The sequence below is a fragment of the Convolutriloba macropyga genome, chromosome 2 (assembly GCF_964194025.1).
Source record: "Convolutriloba macropyga chromosome 2, txConMacr16.3, whole genome shotgun sequence".
Classification (NCBI taxonomy): domain Eukaryota; kingdom Metazoa; phylum Xenacoelomorpha; order Acoela; family Convolutidae; genus Convolutriloba; species Convolutriloba macropyga.
This window is the reverse complement of record NC_134469.1, coordinates 62,087,257-62,105,431: the sequence shown is the minus strand read 5'-3', so window position 1 is coordinate 62,105,431 and position 18,175 is coordinate 62,087,257. Positions and strand designations below refer to the sequence as shown.

General features: G+C 35.4%; 1 protein-coding gene across 2 annotated transcripts in view; it reads right to left on the bottom strand.

Moving 5' to 3' along the window:
• Positions 1 to 18,175, bottom strand: part of LOC142334580 (band 3 anion transport protein-like) — a 261,810-nt gene that overhangs the window by 11,991 nt on the left and 231,644 nt on the right. For both annotated transcript variants that reach the window (XM_075382716.1, XM_075382717.1), the window contains 2 exons: positions 4,423 to 4,658; positions 4,062 to 4,240 (listed from right to left, as the gene is read on the bottom strand). In XM_075382716.1, the coding sequence (XP_075238831.1) occupies positions 4,062 to 4,240; positions 4,423 to 4,658 (415 nt within the window). The remainder of the gene's footprint in view (positions 1 to 4,061; positions 4,241 to 4,422; positions 4,659 to 18,175) is intronic.

The following is an 18,175-nucleotide window of genomic DNA, read 5'->3' as shown; positions in this document are numbered from 1 at the left end:
GCTAGAATGCGGAGGATAAGGACAGAAAAAAACACATAAAACAAAGACTAGTTCTTGAAGTTTGAAAGTTAAAATCAAATTGAAAAAAAAAAGAAGTAGAAAAACAATCAGATCTCCTTATTTAGCAAAAGAATTACGCGTTACTTCAAAACGCCGTCTGAACGAGTACTTCTAGTTAAAAACCTTAAAAAACCAATACTCTTCCTCGAATAAAAAAACAAGAAAAGGCAAATAATAGCCTCAGGTACCATTTTGAGGCTATTATTAAACCAGCGTCGGACAAACTGCTCTCCAACCATAGGCGCAAAATTTAATTCAAGGGCAGTAGAGGTCAAATCTGGAAGGAATTCAAAACCCGGCCACCCAATCTCCGGAGTTCTCAGATTTTGACATTTTGATTAGGAATCTGTGTAACTTATTACTGCTTCTATTAGCTGCTCTTAAAAAACCTTCAATTAGAGCAATATACACTCACTTGATCTTATCTTTGAAGTACAGTAAAGAAAAAGTCAATTTCAGAGTGAGGAAGTCGTTTTTGAGAGTGAGGTAAGTCAAGTGCGACCAAAAATTTAATCACTCCGATGAACAAAAAAACTCGCTCCACTAAGAGCGAAAAATGACGTCACACACGCAATTCAGTTGAAACTGCATGAATGAATGAACAAAAAGCAGATTTGAAGTGATTGTGACGTCATGTGGTCGGAACAAAAATCGCGACAACAACAAAAAACCAAGAGAAAGCCAATAATAGCCTCAGCTATTGCTTCCCGGCCATTAATCATACAAATGAACGAAACACTCTCCACTAAGAGTGAAAAACGACGTCACACACGTAATTCAGTTAAGTTTCATGAACGAATGAACGAAAAGCAGACTTGAAGTGGTGATTGTCATTTATATGGTCGAATCAAAAATCGGGTTGACGAAACAGAAACAGCCGGAGGAAATCCGGAAAGGGCTCGAAATCATATCCGCCAAAATAACTGGCTCTTCAAATAGCTAAAATCTCCCAGAAGGCATCAATGCAGAGAAAACTAGTCTTAACTCAAAGAACAATAGAAAATGTGCCAAAAAATCAACATAAAAATAAGGCAATTTCAAATTTTTCCATGTAGAACAAGTACACTTTCAAACAAAAACCGTTGCTTCATTCAAAAAGAGAAAGTTACCCAACCACAGAAAAAAATGATTAAACATAAACAACTAACGTCGGGCGATTTGATCTCAAACGACCGGCGAGCGGTTGGCTTCATTAGTAGCTAGCCACGGTTTAGTGCAACTAGCGTTAGCAACTGATCTGCAACTTTTAGTTTTCTAGCATTGTTAGTAAATAAATAAAGTAAAACAGTGATATTTGAAAAAATTGATAAAATTTTGCAAAACAAAAAAGATAAGCTTCCAGATTTCGCAGTGAAAACCTTCCGAGCTAATTTCTGCCTCCTGAGTTATGTCAAGTAACCCATCTGCAAGACTTGAAAAGCTTCGTTGACCACTAATGATCGTTAAACTCAGAAAAAAGACAAAAATATTCAAAAAACTTTGAAAATAATTGCAAATTAACAAAATCTTGCTGAAATATACGCTATTAAAATCTTCAAAACCATTTCTTTGTCTCAATAGACTATCCAATATCGCCATTCCGTGCTATAAATAGTTTCACTGGCTCATAAAGATCAATAAACTTATAACATGATAATGATTTTCTGAAAATCTGAAAATTAAATTTTATCAAAAAAATGCTAAAGCTGGAGTCATAAAAATGTTGATAACCCTTCCATTAACTCTAGAAACTACGCAACAGCTTATCATCAAGCCTTCAGGAGGTCCCTAGGACCCTGGTGCGGGAAAAATGATGAAAAGTTCAAAAGGATTAAAAAAAAACTTGAAAAATTGCAAAAAATTGATGATATTAAGATCTTGAAAAACATTCCATTACATCTAGACGCTATGGAGTAACCTATAATCGAACCCCAGGTTATGTGGCTTTTGAGACTTTTGAGAAACCAAAAAACCGACAAAAAATCTCGAAAAAATTAAAAAATTTTATCAAAAAAATTGATAAATTTTGTCATATTAACAAAATGAAAAGCTATTCCATGGAAAATGAAACTTTGTCAATAACTTATTACCAAACCCTTAAGGACGGTTACTGGCCCCCGCGTCTGGGAAAACGCAGATATTGAAAAACAAAGATCCGAAAAATCGAAAAAAATTGAACGTTTTGTCAAAAAAAATGTTAAAATATGTGATATTGAAATGTTAAAACCATTCCACTACCACTAGAAACTATGCAGTAAACTATAATAAAACCCTAGAGGAGGTTCTTTAACACCTAGGGCTAAAATACTAAAAGAATGACATAAATTGTCAAAAAACTTTGTGAACTTTTCCAAAAAACTTTGGAAAAAAATTGTGAAAATGAGTATAAAATTGCGTGTTTTTAGCGATCGGTTGTTCGTCAGTAGCCACGGGGGAGGTGGGGGCAAAAGTGGGGTGGAGGTAACAACGCGCGGGGGGTGGCAATAGTGGGGGCGGGGGGGGGGTCAACAGTGGAGGGGTCTTCGACCTTTAAGAACCGCCCTTCACACCATAAGTATCAGTCTCCAAAACAGTTTGAGCTGAAACAGAGCTGAAAGGCTCAAAGAGCACTTAATGCTCGCTGGGCGCTACCTGTTTATGCCGTTGTTGAGGAGGAAAAGTCAAAAGCGTCAGACAAAAAACCTGTCAAGCGATATAAACCTGTCAAAAGCATAAAAAAGACCGACAGGACTAACAATTGCTACAAACTTCGTTTGAGAGCAATTAAAAATTAAAAAATTGAGTAAAATTTCTCATTTTTGTCAAATTGCATTGACAACTTTGTAGTAAAAGAAAATTGCATCCTTTACAGCAAACACAACCTACAGAGATAAGGCTTTTATTCAATTACCAATGAACTCAATAAAACAAAATGATGGTCCAGAAGTCGCAAAAAGGCTAGAAGACTAGAAATCAGCAAAACCCTCAAACTAATCAACAAAAAGACAAAAAAACATAAAATAATTCCAAAGAAAAAACCGCTTTAAATCAAACTAATAATTCAATAAAATTCGCTAGAAAATAATTATAGGTCAAAATCTTGAAATGGCATTGCAAGCAAGTTCTAAGCCGCAATGTCAAATGAAATCAAAGCAAACAAAGTGAAAATCAGAGAAAAAGGCTAAAATCATTATTTTTTAACAACTGATAAAAGCAGAGCTGATTAGAACTTTAGATCTGAGGAAAATGATAGACTGACACATACTAGAATGCGGAAAATAAAGACAGAAACAAAAACATGAAAAACAAAAAGACTAGTTCTTGATGTTTGTAAGTTAAAATCAAATTGAAAAAAAAGAAGTAGGAAAATAATCAGATCTCCTTATTTAGCAGAAGAACTACGCGTTACTTCAAAACGTCGTCTGAACGAGTAGTACTTCCGGTTAAAAAACCTTAAAAAACCAATACTCTTCTTCGAGTCGTAAAAACCAAGAGAAGGCAACTAATAGCCTCAGCTATCGCTTTGCTGCTATTAATACACGGCGTCGGACAAATTGCTCTGTAACCATAGGCGAAAATTTAATTCAGGGGCAGTAGAGATCAAACTGGGGAGGGATTCGAACCCCCCTCCCCCCCCCCCCCCCCCCCCCACCCCACCCAACCTCCGGAGTTCTCATAGTTAGTAGCTACTCGGATATCAGGCCCTTGTTAATTCCTATCTTACAATTGATTTTTTAGCAACTTCAGTTCGGAGTGAGAAAAATTGAGATCACTCAAAAATGAGGAAGACAGGCGTGAAAAAGTCACTTGAGAAGCCAAAGAATGATCTAGAACAAAAGCGCGAAAACGATGAGGCCAAAATTTTTCAGAAAAAAAGACACACGTTTACAATGATTGCCTCAAACTTCGTTCGAGAGCAATTATCAAAATGTACAACTTCCAAGAAATTTAGATGCCACAGCTTTCTCTTTCCATCAGCGTTTTTCTACGTGAAGATAAAAGGAAGCAAGATGAAAACATCAGATCTTCAGAGAGGCACTAACGCTGTGATCTGAATTTCGATGAAAATAAGGAAGAAGACAAGTACTGCCGGAACAGCCGCAACCAATGCCATCCACCAGTATTCTTTTTCAAGCTCAAAAGGAGAGATGAGCCAGTTGCGCGTGAAGTTACTGCCGTCTGCATTCTTCGTTGGTTCAAATTTATCTGGGAAGTTCAGCTTCTGAAAAACCACAAACCAGCGTTCAGATTGGAACTGAATTTAAAATCTATATTTGATATAAATTTTAAGATATAGATTTGATAACGTGCTCTCAAAATTCAGTTAATTTTTAGTAGTTCTAGAAAATAATAACCAAACCAATTTTTTACTGAGCGTAAGAGAAAAAATTGGTTTGCCCGTACCTTTGTGTATATTTTGTCATTTAGCCACAGGTCAAGTCCAGTCATGACAAGAATGGCAATGGGTACCCCGAAGTCTCCTAGAGCTTTTCGAACGTGAGTGCTGAGGAACGGTGAGCTTCTGAACTGTTTGAGGAAGTAAGCAATGATGAAGCAGCCACTTGTTAGAATCAGACTCAGCAGCGCCGTATTGGGTGACAAAACTGACATTCCTGGCTCATTACAGCAATACTCAGAATCTGCAACACAAACATTCTGACAACCATGAATGCAAATCTATCTTGCTTACCGATAACTTTTACTCACAGAACTCCATCCAAGGTTTCAACAATTACAAGGGCGATCATTTAACTATTTACATCGTTAAATGGCCTGCATTTGAAGCATTATTTGCATTGCTGCAGAAACAGAAACTGGCAGCAAATGACACCTTTATTTTCTATACAGTATTAAAACAAGTCTCCAATACTTACTTCGAAATTCATTTTTCGGACTGATTTTTGAAAACAAGAATGCATAGAAATAGAAAGACATTTAGAGGGCAAGAGAACAAGGAGTCGCTGTAACGTGCGTTTGCACTCAAACCGCTGCGTCAACTTTTTACACAGACAAGCGATGCACAAATAACCAACTCGTGGAGTAAAACAAAAATTAGTTAATAGCTGTGAACTTAATTTGGTGGGTTCCGAATTAAGGACATGTAGGGGTACCACCAGTGGAGCTGATTTCTTTTTTTGTATATAATCATACACAAAAAGTACAGTAAACACCAAATTGCGATTGCAAACATTCCTGCCAAAAAATCTATTTTGGCCATATTTTGTCACATAATTAGTCCCATAAATAATTTTCGCGCTTTCATGAAAAAATTCGAATCTTTTCCGTTTGTGCCCCCCAGTACGTTATGCTCCCCCCAGTTACAGAGCACGTGCCATTACATAGTAAATCATTATGTGAAAATATGGCACGTGCGTCTGGGGGTTGCAAATAATATGCGCCCACTAAGCTGGGGGGGGGGCACAAACGGAAAAGATCCAAAAATTCTAATAAAATCGAAGCATCTGAATAGAACTAAAATGCCAGTCGCACCAAGACCAGCCATTTTTATAACTAAACCAAATTGGAATTAGTAACTAAAAATACAGATGAAAACTTAAAAGATCAAAATTTCGGATGATTTTGATTATTGCTTTCAAAAACGATGACAAAAAGACTCATTAGAATCAGGTTTTCAATTTTGTTACTTTTGATGTAACGTTTAGCTGTCAAATATCGCAATACTTGTGAACGATAGAGCAAAACAAAACATAACAGACTAGCGTCGGAAAAATTGCTCTCGAACGACCAGTGGGAGCTGCAATCTTTTGCAGCCTGCTTCATTCAGTCGGGGGCTGAAATGCCCCAATTTCGACGCACTTTTCATATGACGTTCAGTAGTCAACTGCCGCTACTTGAATTCAGCTGCAGACACTTTTGAATGAGAAAAAATTAGCATACAAGGCATACTAGTTTACATTATATACCACATCGATTAGATTACGTACGGAGCAATTAACGAGCAACAAAACTGGAAGCAATGGCTGAATATCAAAAAGATGCAAAATCTGTAAGGAAAATTCGGGTAGAAAAAAGAATTGGCTAGTGTTGATTATTCATAAACACAGCCGGAAAATAGCCGCCGTTGACGCGCTCGATGCACATGGCGATTGAAACAAAAAGGAAGAGACAAATTGACCGATTTTTTTTCTGTCCAATGTCATCTAGCAAACACTTTTATGAACTTTGATAGCCTAATTCTCAATGACTCAACGACCGGGCTTTACCCTTTTAACCCGTCTCTTTTGATTTTGCTCTTTTGATCTTGACAGTATTCACCATATTGCGTAATTCAATGCTTGAAACAATTTAAACTCCATTCAGTTGAAACAGTGAGTGAAGTAACACGAAAAACGTGATCAAAAGGTAAGCAAATTAAAAACCATAGCAGGACAAGTCATAAAATACAATCCGAAGAATTGAATGAAAAATTTAGAAGTACTCTACCTGAAAAGCAGATCAATTGAACAACGCCAGCCAAACGAAATCTAAAAAAAATTGACCAACAAACAATCAAACTAAACAAAAGTATAATCATTGCTAAAACTTTGAAGCTTTTACACCTAAGGCAAAATTGGATCCCTTTAAATATACCTATCCAAAAATATGTTCTAAACCAATTTTTGCTTCTGAAATTGCTGCAGTATTATATCTGTAAGGCCTGAAAAAATTCATTGGCCCTTGAAGATTGATTAACTCGAAAATGACCCAAAATTTTTTCTTTAAATAATGAAATCAATTACAAATTTTGATAAAATGTTGCTGAAAATTGTAATAATAATATCTTAAGAATCCTTTCTTTGTCTCTAGAGGCTATCCAGTAACTCAATTCCAAGCCGTAAAAAATACTACTACTACTAAAGCAAATAAAGCACTACTAAAGGCTACTAAAGCAAATGTTATGAATACTTAAAATTGCAAAATTTGACAGAAAATTTTGAAAAATGTTAAGGTTAGTCGTTGAAAACAAATCCATTGAAATTAACAACCATGCATTAACTTTTTTTCAGACCGTGGAATAGACTTCCTGCCACTTGAGAATGGACAAATATCAAAAATTAACAAAAACTTTAGGAAAACTTAAAAAAATTGCAGATTTTCTCCAATAAAAAAATGCTAAAATTCGAGACAATAATATGTTGAAAACCAATCCATTGTTACTAAAAACTATACAATGCCCTATTATCAAACCTTAAAGGAAAATCCCTGGCCCCTAAAGCTGGAAAAACTCGATGACAAAACTTATCAAAATTAGTATCATTTTGCGTGTTTGTGTTTGTAGTACCAAAACCAATAGCTCATAAAAAATCATAACAAGTAATTTTGTTTCGAAAAAGGCCTTCATCAACTTTTAAAAACTTCGACCTGAGACTAATCAAACAAAAAACTAGAAAAAATTGCAATAAAAAACATGAAAAAATGCACCATTTTGAGACCAAAAACTCCTAAAAATGACCTTTTAGCAATAAATTAAGGACATCCCAGCAGCTGCCCCACTCGAAGCACTTGAAGCGCCATTTAAGCCCAATTTGAACCTCTGATGAAACTTAATGCCCGCTGGGCTTTACCTGTTTATCCCGTTTTGAAAGATCAAAGTCATTGAAAAGTGTGCGAACATATCTTGAAAAAAAGACATAGCATGACAAGTCCTGACGTAAATTCAAAGAATTTTCAATGACTACAAAAATACTAGATCTAGAACGGACTATGAGTGAAATGCGAAAATCATTTCTATAAAAATTAGATCAAAAAATTTTAAAAAAAAAAACGGAAAATCAATGTCAAACTGCCACACGTGAACAAATAATCCACTAGCGAGAAATGAAAATTTCGTTCAAACAAAAAACTAGGCGTAGAATGAACAATGAATGGATTGGAAAATCCATTAAAAAAAATTGATCCGAAATATTGAAAAAATCGTAAAAATCGAAGTGAAAGTGCAGCTTGTGAACAAAAAACACCGTTTTCTCAATCTATTTTGAAAATAGAGCGATTAAATTTCACGCGGCAAAACCACTCGCTTTTTCGCTCCATTTCCTGTTCCGACGTGACCAAAATCACAACTCCAATCTGACTTCAAAAATCATGAAAATGTGTAACAGATCTTGAAAAAAAAGACATAGCCCAAAGAATTCCGGAAACGACCCGAAGGAGAAAACTGCCCATACTGCCTAAGCTAGAACAAGTATTGTGAACCCTGAGCGTTCACAAATGGCATAAAAGTTTAAGGAAGAACAGAAACGGCATTCAAAAGCAAACTGAACAAAAAACAAGAATAATTTAACATAAAGCCGAAAAAAGCACCTTTGCAATTAGAGCAATGAAAAGCTCGCAAAACAATGGGCAAGTGATAATAGGCTAAGAAACTTGTCCAAGATTGAAAGAAAGGAAAAACTGCAAAAAAAATAATGGTTTAAAATTTCTCTATTTTTCTGTTATTTTTCCAAAGAAAAAAAGATTTATACCAACAAAACTCTTATCAATGAGTATCTGAAAATTCCTTAAGTAACAAGCTTCTAGCCAAATCCCACTTAAAGCAGTAAAACAAAAAAAACAGGCAAAAAATCATTAAATTTTGTCTAAAAATCAGCAAAACCGATCAAAAACCTCCAAATTAGCATTAAACTCAAATTAACCATTTGAAACCTTCAATTCATATCAAACCAAGCTTAAAACTAATCAAACCTCATAACCAATCAGAATCAAACCTCATAACCATCAAAAGTTGCAAAAAAATACCTTTTAAAAGCCGCACGTGAACAAAAAAAATCGCTCGCTTAGAAAATTTTTTTCACGCTTCAATTTCTCGCTCTCTCAAAAACAGCGGTATGAACAAAAACCACTCTCTTTTCGCTCCACTCTTCACTTTTGTTCAGAAGCAAAATCACTCCAAATTTTTTCACGCGTTTCATTTCCCGCTTCAAAAATCACTCCAAAAAATTGATTAAAAGACTTCTCCAATAATCCTTTTCGATTCGTAATAAAAAGACAGCGCCCCAATACAATTCAAATTCTTTGAATTGTAAAAAACACGGCGCCCCAATACCATTCAAATTCTTTGAATTGTAAAAAAGGAGAGCGCCTTAATTATAGCCGTTGAGAGGCTGAAGGCGGCTATTAATAAATTAAGCTAAGATAATTAATTCAAATAAATCTAGAAAAACAAAAAAAAATCAAACGTGTATTGCAATGAATGTTCACGTTTGATTTCTTCCGAAAATGGTAGGCCAAACGCAAATTTTTCATTGATTAGCAAGACAAAATGAGGGCAACGTCAAAAAATTAATAAAATGCGCAGTCAAAAGAAAATATCTAACACCAACTAGGAAAAATTAAACCAATTTGGACCGCAAATGAAACTTATGATAGTTAGAAGTTTAAGAACTGCAGCAAAAACTTCTGTCAATGAATCCTAATAAATCTTTCCCAACATCCCTCCGCCTGTCAGTAGTATTTCACTTCAGTGTTTAAAAAAAAACAAACAGGTGAAATTGCCTAAATGGTCTGAAGTTTGGCTTAATTAAGCAAAATTAAGTTTTTTCGATCTTGAGATAGATTTTCCGTGTTCTTTATCCCAAAAGTTTTGGCAATGAAGCCTGTTCATGCTCAGACAAAGACAAAATTTGATAAAAATAGCACCAATATAATGGATTTACAAATCAGTGGATGACGAATGGATAAAAATCTCTCATGCGCACCGTTCCACTATAAATATTCACATGGCGTAGAAATAAACGGCAGAAATTACCAAAAACCTTACATGGTTCACAAAATAGGCCGAAACTAAAAATTTTAAAGCTCAATAACATCATGGCAACTAAAATTAAAAAGAAAATGGCTCACAATTAAAACGTACAACATAGCCTGCAAATTGCAGGAAAATAGCCAATGGTGACCCTACTGACCGACCTAAAGAAACAGTTATATAAGAGAAATTGACGTCATAAGTGTTCTAAGTGATTCCGGAGTTTCATTAGATACAAAAAAGTATATGAATCCAGCCTTTCAGTTGGAGGACACTAAAAAAATTACTAATGGCAGTTATGAGTATACGCAAAGGAACTTTGATAATATAATGAAGATTGTAAAGATAAAACTTTCTATTATTCAAAAAACTAGGAAAGAAATGTTGGTTAGTTTATTTAAAAAAAAATCAACAAGACATTAAATGAAAACTTAAACAACAAGAACTAAAACGTTAAACAACAAATTTGTTGCAAAACAAATGAGTAACAGAGTAAAAGGACAACAGATAGCAAATTCGGAGACATTCAAATTGCACCAAACTCTCAAAATTGCATAAAACTCACAACTGAAAAATATGCAACTGAAAAATCTATCATTATACCATAAAATTGCTTATAAGAAAGCACATAAAAAATCACAGGTACAATCAAGGAATAGTGTAACATAACCTACAAATGCAGTAACAAAACGAAAAAGATTTTTCTTTATAAAATGGTTTCAAAGTCGAAAATCAAAACCGGTTTAATAAAACAGATCGAATATTGTCGCAAGTGGAAGAAAAAATTAGATCTGTTAATAGCGTGAATAAGAGACGAGAAAACAAATAGATAAGCAAGCACGGCCAAAGCTGAACAAAATAACTCCCTGAAGGAAAGTGTAAATATGAGCTCTTAGGTTAAATGGCAAATAATAATAGGTTAAATTGTTTTGTTTTCTTTTATTCAGAAAAACTATGACAGCTTTTTTAACTGCCACAAAGTAGCCAGACAACAACAAGCACGCAAAACTTAAGCAACTAAAAAATTGTTTCGAAGTCGGTAAAACTTTCTCAGAAGAAAACTAACTAGAAAGGGAGACCCTTCGTTAACGAGACTGAAGTCAACAGACATCAAAAGTACAAACACAGCGAAAACTCAAAATGTATATTTTCTTTTTTTAAAAAAAAAAGTGTCAAGGGCGTTAACAAGGTTAGATGTCTACGGAACCTATTAAACAATTTCGATTGCGCTTTATTAGAGAGCTATTGAGACCTTCCTTTCACAACATTAAGTTATAGAACGAAAAAATAAAATATGTAACAGGTTCAGACTAAACAATCACCACCAAAGTTAGGAAAAACTAGTTGCAACAATTAAATGTGAACTAGCACCATTAAATCGCTATAACACAACATCAGCGAGCCACAAAAACCTGTCATAAACCAGACCTGTCAAAGTACTCGTTTTTTTTGTTCCTTTACTACTCCCAACTGACTTCAGAAAAACGAAACTGCGAACAACTTATTACAAAAAAATAGCAGATCAAGTCCGAAATACAATCCACAGATTTCAATAAAAACCTTCACCTGATCAGCATACCAACTGAACATTCCAAGCCAAAGAAAAGAAAATTGGGTTGAAAAGAAAATCCATTAATACTTGGGGGTATCCATAGATTCAGCGTTAACTTATCAAGATGAAGTGAAAAGTACACTACGTAAAATGGTATGTGGTATAAAAAGCCTATATTCCTTACGTGAGGTAATATCAGATAACTAACGTTTCGGCTCTGAATGCACTTGTCATTAGCCACTTTCATTACTCTGCGGTTCTCCTAAATGGAACTAATAACAACCTAATAAGATCACTCGAAAAACAGTTAAGCTAGGGCGTGAAAGCTTGTTTTCATAGAAAAAAATATGATAGTTCTCTAGATCTAAAAAATAAAATCAAAATTTTACCGATCAGACGTTTTTTAGATAAAAAATTACTTTTCCATTCGAAGAAACTTCCAGCTCATCAAATATCTTACACTAAAATTAACAAAACACGAACGGTCCAAAAAATTTTTCTTCAATATCAAAACGCAATCCAGCTATTTAGAAAACAGCGTATTCAAGCCAGTTACAATAATTTATAACAAATTTGTAATGAATGAACAATATTCTCAATATCTCAAAAATGATCATAAATGCGATAAAGCGAAACAAATTCTAAAACAATACTTTTTGTTTTTAAAGAACCCAAGTGTAGCATCAATATCTTCTTTATCTTGGAAAGACTTTAAATTTGAATAAAAATGTTTTCTATTTATACATAGCTTCTACACTGCCTCTGATATTTGATCGTCATTTGATCAAAACCAGATGGAAATTCAGTGTTCTCTTTTTTTAAAAAAAAATTTAGAACGAAAAAATATTGGCAATTTTTTTTATTTATTTGGTATTGGCGCGTTGAATACCAAAGCTTACAGCTGAAAAACAAGAAAGCGAGAACAAAAAATGTGACATCTAAAAGAAATCTTGATTGCACACAGGAGACAAACAGCGGCAGCAAAAAAACTGTCAGAACGTCAGAAGACTTCAAATGAGCAAAAAAGAAACTAAACCTTCTTGGTGATCATTTCTTCAGAACTAGCACTATAAGCTAAAGCCAACGCAAGGACTGAGCTACAAGGTAAAAACAAGTTTACCTCACCACGTAAACTCGAATGAAAAAAATTTAAAATCGCAGTAATATTAACTAAGCTGCCTGGGTTCGTAGTATTTGAGTCTTCAAAATCAATTCATTCACAGCAAAACCTACAAAACAACTAACTTTCAGCGCAGCAGCAAGCTGGTTGCACATTTTTTAAATGGTAAATTTTTATAAAAGAAAATCGGTGAGGTTCTTAAAAAAATGGAGTTAAAACCATTTCGCTGCCGCAATGGTCACATGAAGACCAAATTACTTCTGTTGATCTGTGATTAATTGGGTATCACATCCACCACAAAAAACAGATATGAAAAGTGACTAGCTTGCTTAAGACCACTAAAGACTGGGAACAACATCAATTGAAGATCGATTCAACAAAACCATATAGATGGGAAAATTCACTTTACAACTTGAGTTCTGGCCTGTGGGCAGTGTTGGTAGGCAAGGAGAGGCAGGCGAAGACCTGCAGAATATCAATACTACTGCACGAGTCGCAAAAAATCAGTGCTCCAAATCAATTTATATTGTTTGGATTGTAAAATAAAGAGCGCCTAAATAATAGCCTTTCAAGAGGCTGGTGTCGGCGATTAATAATGTGAAAATAAGTTACTATATTAACAAAAAACTACCTTAGAAACCAGATACTGTTAAAGTCCACTGTTCGAAAACAGAAGTTAGCGCTCTATCACAGAAGTCGACGTTTGAAAAAAAATAAACGTCAAGCTTCCAGTCATCAATAAACCTAGCTAAAAAGAAACAGGTGAAACAAACTGTAAATACCAAATCCCCTCTTCGGGTCGTAAATAACAGTGAAACATCAATCCTCCTCGTCGCCAAAATACATGATCAATGGACGTTCTGATGAGACCACACATCGTTCTGCGGTTAGAACATCAACCTGCCAAAATTGACCGAAAAACGTTGAGCACGATTTTCCTGTCCCAATAGGTGGTTGGAAACAAAACTATATATCTCATCTGTTCTATTAGAGAGGAGGGACTGTCATGGAACGCAAAACTTCTGAAAATGACCGTTCGAGATTGAATTTCAGAAGCATTTCCTAATTACTTTACACTAGCAGGCCCGCAAAACCATAACAAGAAAATCATTTAAAAGAATATAAGATTTAAAAGAAGTTATAGTTTCTGTTTCGCACCGACCCGGGCTTGAACCCATGCTCAACGTTCAACAGCCATAGGACTCACCACTTACGCTATCTATGCGTATTGCACTTGTCTTTTGCTCTCTCTACAGCAAATTTCAGGAAAATGGTGTTTGTGACTTGCTTGTTTTTGCAAAACCGCACCTTTAATGAGCGCAAAAAATGTGCATATGAGGAGCTTAAATATGATGGTAAAGCGCGTCTTAAAACGCATTTATGCTAGGTTGCATGAGAAGGACCCCTAGAACATGTTACGATAGGAGTGCGATTGACCATTGTGCTCAATTGCGACCGATATTTACTATAAAAGCGGAGAATTAGGGAACACGATTAAAACTACTCGCTCAAAACTTTGTTTCACAGCATATTTATGGATAATGGTACAAGAAAAAACTTCAGATTAGCAGTCCTCCATCTTACCAACTGCGCTATAACTACTAAAAACCACTGTTTCTCAGAATCGCTTTTAACGTATCAATAAACATATATCAGATTGAGAGCATAAGAGATCAAGCAAAAACCAAAAATTAAAGAGCGAAAAACTTAATTGAAAGCTAAGAGTGTTCTGGAATAGCGCAAAATCTGTAAAGCTAAAACATCGCAGACAACAACGTTTATAATTCAAAATTCGTTGGAGAGCAACTAAAAAAAACACGTAGTATCCACGACAGTAAATCCTCCATCTGGGCGAGAATACGTTCAAGCCCTCATAGCCTCGTGGTAACTGCACCTGACTAACAGTCTTTTGTCCCCGGTTCGGTTCCCACCCATCTACTTTGAGCCTTTAGGTCATTGACTTCTCCCGATATGTTCACTTAACCATGCCGCTCGAAGCGTTTCTTAAAAATGCGCTTCGAAAGGCCACGTAAACACGCAAAAATTTTGTCCCAATTTAGAGCTGAGGAGTATATAGGATTCGCATTTTTCATCCCCAAAAAGACACAGGAAAAATAAAATGACTCGAGTCAGAAGAATTGCTCTCGAATAACAGGCGGCATGATATTGATTAAAAATTTTCATGTCTACAAAATGGAACGTACCCGACAGGGTTTTGAACACTCGAATCTCAGAATATCAGTCCTCCGTCGTGCCAAATGCGCCATAACCACTACAGACCACAATTTCTCAGAATCGTTTTTACCGTATCAATAAACATATTTCTTATTGAGAGCATTTGAGACCACGCAAAAATCAAACAATAAAGCGTGAAAAACTGAGTTGAAAGATAATAGTGTTCTTGAATACCGCAAAATCTGTAAAGCTTAAAACTTGGGTAAACGTTTCCAATAAATACTTCTAACTTAGTTCGATAGCGATTAAAAAACACGTAGTAACTATCTCAGCAAATCCTCGCTTTGGGCGAGCATACATTCAAGCCCTCATATCCTCGTGGTAACTGCACCTGACTAACAATCTTTTGTCCCAGGTTCGGTTCTCATCCATCTACTTTGAGCCTTTTAGTTCATTGACATCTCCAGATATGTTTGTTTAACAATGCTGCTTAGTGCGGTTCTTAAACATGCGCTTCGAGAAGCCCCTTAAACATGCAAAAAAACTGTCCCTGTTTAGAGCTTACATGTTTAATATATAGGATTAGCATTTTTCATCCCTAAAAACACAGGAATAAAAAGACTCGTGTCGCAAAAATTGCTCTCGAATAACAATGGCATTGTATTGATTAGAAATTTTCAAGTCAACAAAAGGGAACGTACCCGACACGGGTACGATCCCTCGACCTTCAGAATAGCAGTCTTCTTTCTTACCAACTGCACTATAACCACAACAAACAACCCATCCTCACAATCGCATTTAATTTATCAATAAACTTAATTCAGATTGAGAGCATTTGTGATCACGCAAAATCCAGCAGTAAAGCGTGAAAAAACTTTTCTAAAAATTAAGAGTTCTAGAAAAGCGCAGAGTCTGCGCACAAGCTAAAACTCTGCCGAAAAACACGTTTGCAATAAATACTTCAAACTTCGTAGGGGAGCAATTAGAAAAAAACATGTAGTGCCCATGCCATTAAATCCTCCCTCTGGGAGAGCATACTTTCAAGCCCTCATAGCGTGGTAACTGCACCTGACTACCAGTATTTTGTCCAAGTTTTGGTTCTCATCCATCTACTGTGATCATTTTAGGTCTTTGAATTCTCCCTATATGTTCATTTGACCATGCTGCTCAAAGCGGCTCTTAAACATGCGCTTCGAGAGGCCACTTGAAAACGCAAATATTTAGTTCCAATTAAGAGCTGACGCGTTTAATATATAGGATTAGAACCAAGGCAACTGTTTAAGTCCAATGTTCCTGGAGTTAATAATCTCCAGACCATTTCGCCGTTGCAGAAGTCACCCTATGACCCATGCACAGCCGATAGAAGAGTGCCATGCAGCCCTTAAAAACTCAAAACGCAAAAACTTAAGAGCTATATTTATAACTTTTCGTTTGTGTTTAAATGGGCATTAAATACACCAAAAACATCAGCCGTATGTAGGATTCGAAGCACGACATCCTCAGTCCGATTACCTCACCTCGACGGAGGTATTAACCACTGTGCTATCAGAGGCTTGTCAAGAACTCTCTAACAGTTGGTTTTGTTTGAACAACAAACTTTATTTTGGAGTGAGGGCAACTGAAAGAACTCAAAAATCAAGAAGTAGATGAAAAAGTAACTTGAGAAGTCAAAAAGATTTTTGAAGAAAAGCTCAAAACGGTGAAGCAAAAAAATTTGCATAAAAAGACGCGCACGTTTACATTTGCTTACTCGAGGCCAATTAAACAGATATGAAACGTGTCTAGCTTGGTTAAGACCACTAAGGACTGGATACAACGTCAATTGACGACCGATTCAACAAAACAAAAGGATAGGAAATATCACTTTACAACTTGAGTTAAGACCTTTCCGAAGCTTCCTCCCGGAAAAATCATCAAAAAAATGTATGATAACGACCGGTAGAATACCGAACTCAAAAATTGGCATAAATTGAACTCTAAACGTCGGTGGGAGCAAGGGCGTTTTAACCCGGGGCGCAGGTAGCCGGCAAATAAGTAGCTGAGTGAGGTAATAGAAGGTGTTTGGTAGGTGGCAGAGGGGAAAGTTGTAGGTAGGTGAGGTGCAGTAGTTAGGTGGGGTTGGTAAGTAGGGAGAGGCAGGTGAATAGTGGCATGTCAGTATTATGAATAGGGAGGAGCGACTGCTACAGGAAGAAAACTTCTCAAAATGACCTTTCGATCCTGAAAATTAGCAGCCGTTCGTATTTAGCTGATATTAGAAACTAAGCTATTTTTAAAGTTCAATGCTTGAACAAGTCAGTGATCGAATATAAATAAGAAAAAGTTCAAGTCATGAACAAATTTATTTAAGCTGAAAAACCTGTAGAATACCAATACTCTCATTGATTCGTAAATTAGAGAGCGCTAACCTACTGTTAAAGTCCAAAGTCCAAAAACAGAAGTCAACATTCCAAAACAGAAGTCGACGTTAAAAAAATCAGTCAAAGTTTCATACACGAACAAACTTATCTCAGCTAAATGAAACCTGTAGAATATCATTAATTCTCTTTGAGTCGTAAATAAAAGGAATACCAATACTCCTGTTTGAGTCTTCGACGGACAGAGCCCCAATACAATCCAAATTCTTTGGATCGTAAAAAAGACAGCAAAGATACAATTCAAAATCCTTGGATTATAAAAAGTAGATCCTTAAAAATAGCATTTGAGAGGCTGTCGGCCGCTATTAATAAGGTTAATTAACAAATTAAAAATTGCACTAAAAATGCGCTTAAAAAATTGAAAGTAAGCATCATGATCACAGGCAATTAAATCCCCGATACATCAAAGAAAATTAAAATTGGAACATTCTGCACATAAAAATTGTATGCTCCGAACTTTCCAATGATCCCACATCTTTCTGCGATTAAAAAAAATTGATCCGCAAAATCGACCGACAAAACAACAGCTGAGCATATTTTCCTGCTTTCACTAAGTTTGTCAAACAATAACAAGGATGCTTGCTAATGTGGAATGTCACAATGTTTCGGCTTCCTTCATCCACATTCTTAGCTTAAATCTTTCTCAATTGAAGTACAGATAGACTACTTAAAGTAGTTAAAACTTTTTATTTAAATTTTACTAGATTCATAAAAAGCACAGACATGTCAGCAAGAAAGGAGTTAATATCGGTGACATCAAACTTCTTTATTTCACCAGAATAAGCACTCGAATAAATCAATTCTAACGCCATTTTGACAAGCAGAAAACAATTTTATAAAGTAAACAATCAACTTCACTAAAAACAAAATAAAGTAAACAATTAACTTCACCAAAAACAAAATAGGGAGATCCAGCAATCAACCACCATCCAAAAATAAATTGTAACAGTAAACAATTCGATTTCATTATTATCAAGCTTGAGTGGCCTCTATATATTTTCTATCAGAGTTTAAAGTCTCAATTTAGATTTGCAAGTGTGCGCAGAAGTCAATAAAATGACCACTGCACTCACTTATACATATATGAGAAAACAAAATTAGATCAACTAAAAATAAAATCGAGATACAATTGTTCAATAATTACCTCTAAA